This window comes from Triticum aestivum, chromosome 3B, assembly GCF_018294505.1.
Source record: "Triticum aestivum cultivar Chinese Spring chromosome 3B, IWGSC CS RefSeq v2.1, whole genome shotgun sequence".
NCBI lineage: Eukaryota > Viridiplantae > Streptophyta > Magnoliopsida > Poales > Poaceae > Triticum > Triticum aestivum.
The window spans coordinates 462387801-462398592 of record NC_057801.1 but is presented as its reverse complement, the minus strand read 5'-3'; the positions used below and the strand labels follow the sequence as shown (position 1 = coordinate 462398592).

The window sequence follows — 10792 nt, the reverse complement described above, 5'->3', positions numbered from 1 at the left end:
TATGGAAAAGGACATGCATGACATCTTTTGTCCTACCCTCCCATGGCAGCGGGGTCCTAATGGAAACTAAGGGATATTAAGGCCTCCTTTTAATAGAGTACCGGACCAAAGCATTAACACATAGTGAATACATGAACTCCTCAAACTACGATCATCACCGAGAAGTATCCCGATTATTGTCACTTCGGGGTTGTCGGATCATAACACATAATAGGTGACTATAGACTTGCAAGATAGGATCAAGAACTCACATATATTCATGAAAACATAATAGGTTCAGATCTGAACTCATGGCACTCGGGCCCTAGTGACAAGCATTAAGCATAGCAAAGTCGTAGCAACATCAATCTCAGAACATAGTGGATACTAGGGATCAAACCCTAACAAAACTAACTTGATTACATGGTAAATCTCATCCAACCCATCACCGTCCAACAAGCCTACGATGGAATTACTCATGCACGGCAGTGAGAATCATGAAATTGGTGATGGAGGATGGTTGATGATGACAACGTCAACGAATCCCCCACCCCGGAGCCCCGAACAGACTCCAGATCAGCCCTCCCGAGAGAGATTAGGGCTTGGCGGCAGCTCCGTATCGTAAAACATGATGAAACTTTCTCTCTGATTTTTTTCTCCGTGAAACGGAATATATAGAGTTGGAGTTGAGGTCGGTGGAGCACCAGGGGGCCCACGAGACAGGGTGTGGGCCCCTGGCCTTGATTCTTTCGCCAGTACTTTTTATATTTTCCAAAAGTTATCTCCATGGATTTTCAGGTCATTCCGAGAACTTTTGTTTTCTGCATAATAAACAACACCATGGCAGTTTTGCTGAAAACAGCGTCAGTCTGGGTTAGTTTCATCCAAATCATGCAAGTTAGAGTCCAAAACAAGGGCAAAAATGTTTGGAAAAGCAGATACGTTGGAGATGTATCAACTCCCCCAAGCTTAAACCTTTGCTTGTCCTCAAGCAATTCAGTTGATAAACTGAAAGTGATAAAGAAAAACTTTTACAAACTCCGTTTGCTCTTGGTGTTGTAGATATGTAAAGTCAGCATTCAAGTTTTCAGCAAAGATTATGAACTAACCATATTCACAATAACACTTAGGTCTCATGTTTACTCATATAAATGGCATAATCAACTAGCGAGCAATAATAATAAATCTCAGATGACAACACTTTCTCAAAATAATCATAATATGATATAACAAGATGGTATCTCGCTAGCCCTTTCTGAGACCACAAAACATAAATGCAGAGCACCTTTAAAGATCAAGGACTGACTAAACATTGTAATTCATGGTAAAAGAGATCCAGTCATAGTCATACCCAATATAAATTAATAGTAATGCATGCAAATGACAGCGGTGCTCTCCAGCGGGTGCTTTTAAATAAGAGGGTGGTGACTCAACATAAAATTAAATAGATAGGCCCTTCGCAGAGGGAAGCAGGGATTTGTAGAGGTGCTAGAGCTCGATTTTGAAATAGAGATAAATAACATTTTGAGTGGTATACTTTCACTGTCAACATAACAACTATGAGATCTCGATATCTTCCATGCTACATACATCATAGGCAGTTCCCAAACAGAATGGTAAAGTTTATACTCCCCCACCACCAACAAGCATCAATCCATGGCTTGCCCGAAACAACGGGTGCATCCAACTAGCAACAATCCTGGGGGAGTTTTGTTTAATTATTTTGATTTGATTTGAGCATGGGACTGGGCATCCCGGTTACCAGCCATTTTCTCGTGAATGAGGAGCAGAGCCCACTCCTCTTGAGAATAACCCACCTAGCATGGAAGATACAGACAACCCTAGTTGATACATGAGCTACTCGAGCATACAGAACATAATTTCATTTGAAGGTTTGGAGTTTGGCACATACAAATTTACTTGGAACGGCAGGTAAATACCGCATATAGGAAGGTATGGTGGACTCATATGGAATAACTTTGGGGTTTATGGAGTTCGGATGCACAAACAGTATTCCCGCTTAGTACAGGTGAAGGCTAGCAAGAGACTGAGAAGCGACCAACTGAGAGAGCGACAACAGCCATGAACATGCATTAAAATTAATCAACACCAAGTGCGAGCATGAGTAGGATATAATCCACCATGAACATAAATATCGTGAAGGCTATGTTGATTTTGTTTCAACTACATGCGTGAACATGTGCCAAGTCAAGTCACTCGAATCATTGAAAGGAGGATACCACCCTATCATACCACATCACAACCATTTTAATAGCATGTTGGCACGCAAGGTAAACCATTATAAGCTCCTAGCTAATTAAGCATGGCATAAGCAACTATAATCTCTAATTGTCATTGCAAACATGTTTATTCATAATAGGCTGAATCAGGAATGATGAACTCATCATATTTACAAAAACAAGCGAGGTCGAGTTCATACCAGCTTCTCTCATCTCGATCAGTCCATCATTTTTTTCGATAAAGGGCGACTTTATTATCTCAAAATGTAGCATCAAGCGGATACAAGCATTATGAGTAACACCTGGCCTCTGCATAACTAAGATGCACACAGCCAAATCCAGAATTCTGACAAAATTCATGAAATAAAAATCGACACACCGGCAACAGTAGAGTCTTTTAGACCGAAACTATGCCTATGTCGAAGAAGGTGGTGGCTCGATCCGTAGGTTATGCTGCCACCCATGTTGGGAAAAAAAACCTCCGTAGCCACCTGCTCCAATCGCGTACACACCGCCATGAACAGCGGTTGGTACTCCGGCCGTTGTAGTATAGACCACGTACGTAGCGAGTGCGTACACCGGAAAATAACCTGTAGAGGAGAAGCATTTTTGTCATTAAAAACCAAATCATTTCTACATAGCCAAAGCGACCAAATTAAGGCATACGCTCCCACCCTTATTAGCGTTTTGAACCTATTTGTAATACCGTCCAACCAATGACCAAAAATATTGGCAACACTTGTGGGCGGATACAAATTTGACGCTATTTGGATGACTGACCACGTAGAACGTGCAAACTTGCATTGGAAAAAGAGGTGTTTGATTGTCTCGTCATGAGTACAAAAGAACACTTCTTACTCCCTCGCCAGTTGCGCCGTGCGAGGTTGTCTTTGGTTAACACAACCCCCACGAAGATACCACATGAAGATTTTCACTTTTAGTGGAATCTTAGACTTCCAAATTTCTTATTATTACTCATTGGTACCTCAGAATGCGTGAGTGCACGGTACATAGAGTCCACTGTGAAAGACCCTGATGTAGTAAGGTTCCAGCGAAACACATCCCGACCTTGTGTCAGGTTAATCGAATCCAGCCGGGATAAAAGATTATGCCATGACACAAGTCGGGGCCTAATCAAATCCCGCCTGAACGAAATATTCGGCGAGGAAGAACCGAGCACGTGCGCAATAGTATTATTCTTATCGCGAGCGATGTTATATAAGGCTGGATATTGTTCTCTGAGACTGGCATTGCCTAGCCAGATGTCTTCCCAGAAACGAATCTCCGACCCGTCCTTTATCGCGAAAGACCCAAAGCAAAAGAGATGTTTCTTTGCCGCCATTAGGCCAGCCCAAAAGTGCGAGTCGCCAGGTTTCCAATATGCCTGGGATACCGCCTTTTGGCCTAGATACTTGTTGCGCAACATGGTTTGCCAAACACCATCCTCGGTAAGAAGTTTAAATAACCATTTACTGAGAAGGGCCTCATTCTTGACCTGCAGGTCATGAATTCCAAGGCCACCTTGGTCTTTAGGCCTACAAACCATGCTCCATTTGGCCATCCTGTATTTTTTCTTTTCACCATCTCTTTGCCAAAAGAATCTGGATCTAAAGTAGTCCAGTCTTTGTAGGACACCTTTTGGGAGTTGGAAGAAAGAAAGCATATAGAGAACCATATTTGTGTGGACGGAGATAATCAAAACCAGCCGACCACCAACTGAGAGTAGTTTTCCTTTCCAACTGCTCAACCGTTTCTCTAGACGCTCCTCCACATGCTTCCACTCCGCAATGGTGAGACGCCGATAATGTACCGGTATTCCCAGATATTTAATCGGGAATTGGCCAAGTGCGCAACCAAACATGTTAGCATAATCGGCCGCCGCCTCAACGGTTTCTCCAAAGCAGAACAATTCACTTTTATGAAAGTTAATTTTGAGGCCCGACATTTGCTCAAACGCTGAAAGCAATAGCTTCAGATTTCGAGCTTTGTCTAGGTCATGTTCCATAAAAAGAATCGTGTCATCGGCATATTGCAAAATAGAGAGGCCACCATCCACAAGGTGTGGCACTACTCCCGCAATCTGTCCATCCTACTTGGCGCGCTCAATCAGAATAGCCAACATGTCAGCAACAATGTTAAATAACATTGGGGACATGGGGTCACCCTATCGTAGTCCTTTTTTTGTCTGAAAGTAATGACCTACATCATCATTGACTTTGATGGCCACACTACCTCCAGTTACAAAATTTTGGATCCACTTGCACCATTTATCAGAGAAACCTTTCATCCTTAGGGCCTGTTGGAGAAAAGACCACTTGACCTTGTCATAGGCTTTTTCAAAGTCAATTTTGAATACCACTCCACTCATGTTTTTTCGGTGCATCTCGTGGACGGTCTCATGAAGGATAACTACACCATCTAGTATATTCCTTCCTTGCATGAAGGCCGTTTGAGATGGCCGGACAACATGGTCAGCTATCGAGTTTAACCTATTCGTAGCTACTTTGGTGAAAATCTTGAAGCTGACATTAAGGAGGCATATGGGTCTGAACTGTTGGATCCGTTCGGCCTCCTTAATTTTCGGCAACAAAACAATCTCACCAAAATTTAGCCTAAATAGGTCAAGTTGATCGGCATGAAGACACTTAAACAACTCCAGAAGGTCAGCCTTGATGATATCCCAAAAATTCTGATAAAATTCTGCGGGAAAACCATCAGGGCCTGGAGCTTTGTTGTGTTCCATTTGGAACACCGCCACTCTCACCTCCTCTTCCGAGAAAGGTGCCGTGAGGATATTGTTCTCTTCCACCGTGACTTGTGAAATATCATCTATTCGGGCCTCGTCAAGGGTGACATTCCCTTCATCTGGCGCCCCAAAAGAGATTTGTAGTAGCTGGTGATATACTTTTTGAGCTCCTCCTGACCTTCGATCCGCCCCTCATCCTGTTGGAGACTATGAATACATTTCTTCCTATGTCGACCATTGGCGACCAATTGGAAGTATTTTGTATTACTATCTCCCAATAGGATGAAGTCAGCTTTGGACCTCTGGTAGTATTTGATCTCCTCTTCGCGCAATAGACGGGCAACCTTCTCATTAGATTGATTTTTCAATTCAATCTCTTGTTGAGATAAGGTACGTGTCTCTGCAATTTTGTCGAGGTCATCAATGATGGTACAGAGGCGCTGCTTTTCTTTTTTGTACAATCCAATGGTGTGTTTAGCCCATCCAGAGAGGTGTTGCCTCATGGCCCTTATTTTATAATTCCATCTCTGAATCGGTGTACGACCAACAGCGGGCCTGTCCCAAACACTCTTTATTAAGTCTACAAAACCATCCCGATGCAACCATGCCAATTCAAATTTGAAAGGGCGACGGGCAGAATGACTCGTAGAATTAGAATCAAGAATGATTGGTGCTTGATCCGATAATGCCTCGATACGCTCTAGGGCTCGCACGGTTACCATAGGAAATTTAAGCTCCCATTCGGTATCCATGAGTACCCTATCGAGCTTCTCATACGTCGGCATAGAACGGTTATTAGCCCAAGTGAACTGCCGCCCCGACATACAGGCCTCCCGAAGATCCAAACTATCAATCACAGCATTGAAAAGGAAAGGCCAATGAGTGTCGAACTGGTCATTATTTTTTTCTTCCTGGTACCTAAGGATATTAAAATCCCCTCCAATAAGCATTGGGTACGGGTTATCCTTAGCCAGGTTCACTAGTTCACGGAGGAAAGCAGATTTATGCTCATCTTGGGCAGCCCCATAGACTGCGACTAGGCTCCATGTAAAATTATCAGCCCTATTTCGTAGGTGAAATTTGATATGAAAATCACCGGTCGAAAAAGCCAACAAGTCCATGGTCGTGGTCTGTATCCCAAGAAGGATTCCTCCAGACCTTCCACGAGCTGGTAGACTATGCCATGTGTAGTCGAAACCACCTGATAGGTGATCGAGGACGTGTGGGCGAAAGTCACATTTACCAGCCTCAGAAATTGCCACAAAATCCAATTCGTGTTCTCGCACACAATCACCGATGTGTTTATGTTTAGCCAAGTCTGAGAGACCTCTGCTATTCCAAAACATGCCTCTCATGAGAAAACTCGAATTGGTGTGGAACTTTTCGCCTTCTTGGGCGGTTTCTGTTTCTTTCTAGAGGAGTGCGATTTAGATTTCCGCGAAGACACTATGAAGTCACAAAACATTGACCTAGGTCTTGCATCATCTAAACCCACCTCGGTAACCTCACCAACCAAGTGCGAGATTAGCGGACCATCATATTTGGCATCCGCTTCATCATCGTCCTCGGTTTCGGGGTTTGGTAGGGCGTTATTACACTTCGGAGAAACCCTTAAACGGTCAATCTCCATGTGTTTAAGTGCCCCAACCGACAGATTAATTTCATTATTTTTCTTTCCCATAGATACATCAACATTCTTTAAGCTACTAGTAATACGAGTATCTGAAAAAGAAAGAAAAGATTGAGTGGATGAGGTACCTGGCGTGGGTTCCAAATTTCTCAAGGCCTGGCGACGCATTGCCTTCGCAAGGGAGTGCTCATCAGTTACAAAGGAACCATCAGCAGCAAGGGAGTGATGGTTACTACGTCGAAGGGGCGTGGTCATGCCACCAGACATAGTACCCATCGGCGACAGAGTAGCGCTTGGCGTAGACTTTAACGATGGCGGAGGTGTTTGTACAGTCCCAGCGGTCGGTGATGAATGAGGTGCTGAGCCCAGTGAAACCGCGGCGACAGCCGCCCGAGCCGGTGATGTGGCTGGTGGCGTCGTCAAGGATTTCGTCCCGCCAACCGGTGATGTGGCTGGAGGCGCAACGGGACCCACGACCGGCTCTATTCGCGTTGAAGCCATGGCAGAAGCATGCGTTGCAGCTGCATGCAGCGTCGGGGCAGCAACATCTAGCTTCTTGAGCGCCGGGCTCGTGTGGGTGACTGGACCACTCTCGGTGAGCGGTGCATGGCGCATGCAGCCAAGAGCCATAGGCCGGCCCTGATCCACAGCCACGGCCTGTATGGCACATGCAGCCGTGGACCGCTCATTGTCCACTTCATTCACGTGAGTAGCAACAGCTATGGGCAGTCCCGTTGGAGCCACAATCACGTCCGGCCGGCCGGCCGAACAGCCCGGTTCCACTGCATAAACTGATCTCTGTACAGACTTTATAGGAGCCGCTGAACTAGTTTGAGCATCCGACGTCGTATTGTCACCGACAACTTGGACATTTTTAGACCTTTTGCTAGCATCTCTGTCAGGCATATCCTCATCCTGATTAGCGCCGTCCTCATGGCCCTCATCATGATGTTCCCAAATTCGTGGGATAAAGTCAAGATCCGGGACATAGTCCTCCTCCAGAACAAACCGAAGCGGATATCCATTAAGTTTAACATAGACATCCGAGGAGACCGAAGCATCAACAGATCCAACCTCTTTGAAGAAAATATTCAAAGAATGTACAGCCACCTGAATTCGCACAATACCATGCCGGCGCAAAGAAACCAAATCAACATCTTGTGTGGCCCCTATAATTGATCCAACCGCCCACAAACCGAGGAAATGGCGGAGAGGTGGTGGAACGCCGGTGACATGAACCCATACTGGCTGCAAAGGAAGAACGGACGTGACCTCCTCAGCTATCCATTCACTGAATGCAATCTTCACGTCGTGTGATTTAACATTGTACTCAAAAGCTGCCACACGTTTCAAAATCTCGAGGGACGGGAAACAAACTAGAAAAGCATTGTCTCCATGCGGCACGGCTTCCCACTTCCATGATGACTGGACCGCGGCGATCTTAGCAACCTCTACCTCCACCTCAGCAGTGCACAAAGAACCACCAGATATCGTGACAAGAGCAGTCGGCAGTGTTGGCGGTGCGAGATGTTCCTTGAAAAGCGAGTCAGGAAGCTGCACAAACATAGCGTTTACAAGACCACATCCACCGAGCGACGCCATGGGCCTTCGTTGCTTTAGCACAGGACAACGGTGCATAGGGTGCTTGTAATTGTTGCAAATATGACAATAGTGTATCACCGTGCAATTCTTAGAGAGATGATCATCTGAACGACATTTGAAGCACCACATGCCAGTTTTCTTCCCTTTAGGGCCCTGTCCAGCGGCATCCGTCGAGGCCGCAGCTACCGGTGCAATGTTGGTAGCCTCAGGAGTCAGCGTTGCAGGGGCGGTGTTGATAACCGGTGGTGGCGGGAACAGTGGCGGAGGTCGCGCAGCCGGAGGGACGACACCGGAAGCACCGGCGGTAGCGGCATCGCGGCGTCCCCCCTTGCGCTTGTATTTGTTGCAGCGAGCAGGAGTTGTGGACGCTGGTTGACTAGTAGCCCTGAAGGCGGCAGGCGCTGGTGGCGGTGCTGCAGCCCGTGGGACAGATGGTGCGATGTATGCCGGTGGAACGCCAAAGCGCAGCGGACCGGCGGCAGCCCCAAATCCGGCTGAGATCATCGGGTTCGTCGTTCCTGTCCCGGCCGGCGTGGGTCCCTTGGTACCATCGATGTTTCAGCTAGCCATTATCGCCGGCGAGGGTTGTCGCAGGACGGCGGCGTAGGAGCGAAGCGGTGCGGCCAAGGAGGAGGTGCGGCTGAGCGATGGGGATCGCGTGCTAGGGCGACGTGAGCCTTGAAGCAGATCGGTCCTTCTGAGAGTAAGGCCCAAACGTGGAGTCGCACGCACTTGTGGCCCACCAGCCTCCGCGAGAGCAATGGATCCAGTTCCAGCGTCCACGTGATTGATGCATCCCGCTGACTTCGCTTGATCAATTGGCCGATCCATATTTAGCGCTTGATTGGAGCATGCCGCTGCAGCAGTTTCGTCCACTGATGCTGCAGCGGTTCTGTCTGCTGACGCCGCGTTCGTTGCCACCGGCGGCTCCGGCCAGAACACCGCCAGCGCAACTGGCTGCAGCGATCTCGGCCGCGGGAGAGGCCCTTTCCAAGGGCGGATGGGCACACCTCGACGGGCGGACTTCGCAGTCGCCGCAGGTTTGGCGTCGACACCCCGCTGCTGAGACCTGTAATCATCCGAGAACTGATCAGCCAAAAACGAACCAGAATGAATCTGACCTGAAGACGATGATGGTGACTCGGAATCCCGACGTTCCCAGACGCGTGATTCCTTGGCGGGAAATCCCACGTCCTCCCAGAATTCCTGGACAATTTCCGCCTTTGATTTCTTCCGGCGAGCAACCGTCGACCAGGTATCCCCTGACCCATCGTGATCTTCACAGGAGAGTACGGCATTGACCGATTGAACCGGCACCGATGTCTCCTCAAACTGACCTGCTTCGTCTTCGTCAGTTTGCTCGTTAGCTAGGATCCTGAATCTTGATCCGGAGCTCGGAGACCCCACTGCACGGGAGAGATCACCCGGAGCCAAGGTAAGCCGCCGTCGCTCTGGGAAGACACGACCACCGACGCGTACGACACAATCCAGTAACACCATCTCAGTCCCGCTCTGAATCCTCTCCCCTGTCCGAAGATGTCGACCTTCCTCGATCTTGTCGTCGCCATTCCGCAGAAAGCAGAAAGCAGGCCGATCTAGGAAGAGCGAGCCGGGCCGCCAGTCCGTCCTGCCGTCGAGGAAGGCCGAGGAGAAAGTCGCCGCCCAGCGCATCGGCGGCGGCGGATCGGGCGACCTCCTACAGCGCATCGGCGGCGGCGGATCGGCGGATAGGGAATTTTTTCATAACCCCGTGCGTTAGGTGATGGCTCCCTCCCGATCAGTCCATCATATATCGTCATTATTGCTTTTCACTTGCACGACTGAACGGTATGGATAATAATAATAATGCACGTGCATTGGACTAAACTGGATTCTGCAAGTATTCAATTCAAGGGAGAAGACAAGGTAATATGGGCTCTAAGTTAAATCAACAATCATGCATATGAGAGCCACTAAACATTTTCAATATGGTCTTCTCTTCTCAACCCCCAAAAGAAAGAAAAGAAATAAAACTATTTACACGGGAAAGCTCCCAACAAGCAAAAGAAGAACGAGAAATCTTTTTGGGTTTTCTTTTAATTACTATTACAAGCATAGAAATTAAACTAACTAATTTGTTTGGTTTTTCTTAAGGTTTATCAAACACACAAGAAGAAAACTAAAAAAAGAAATTAAACTAGCATGGATAGTACAATGAAAAAGTATGAGCACCGACAACTAGAATAAATGTGTGAACATGAATGTAAAATCGGTGAGAAATACGTATCTTATAATTGTGTTTCTTATTAAATCTTAGCTTATACAGAAGCATCTTATCATCGTTGTCAACAATAAACTCATGCACTACCATGCTCCTATAATCTAAAAAGGTAGGGGGCAGCAGTGTCTCCTCTTTCTCATCATGCCTAATAGGTATATCGAAATGTTTAGAAAGGCGTGCAGAATAGATACCTCCAAAGATGGGGCCCTTTGTACGGTTTAGGATTAACCGTTTAGCAATAACGGCATCCATACTAAAAGTGTTATCACCAAATAAGGCATGGAGCAGAATAATAATATCAGAAATACTGAAGTTTCCACTATTTCCACGACTAA

General features: G+C 46.8%; 1 protein-coding gene and 1 pseudogene across 1 annotated transcript; both read right to left on the bottom strand.

Annotated features, from left to right (window-relative positions):
• Window positions 1–2471: 2471 nt before the first annotated feature.
• LOC123065530 (uncharacterized) lies at window positions 2472–10055 on the bottom strand. Its single transcript, XM_044488789.1, has 2 exons — window positions 6724–10055; window positions 2472–2809 (listed from the first exon to the last, which is right to left on the bottom strand). The coding sequence occupies exon 1, from the start codon at window positions 9902–9904 to the stop codon at window positions 8756–8758; it is 1149 nt and encodes a 382-aa protein (XP_044344724.1). The 5' UTR covers window positions 9905–10055; the 3' UTR covers window positions 2472–2809; window positions 6724–8755.
• LOC123067534 (uncharacterized) lies at window positions 3490–8197 on the bottom strand (annotated as a pseudogene).
• Window positions 10056–10792: the final 737 nt, after the last annotated feature.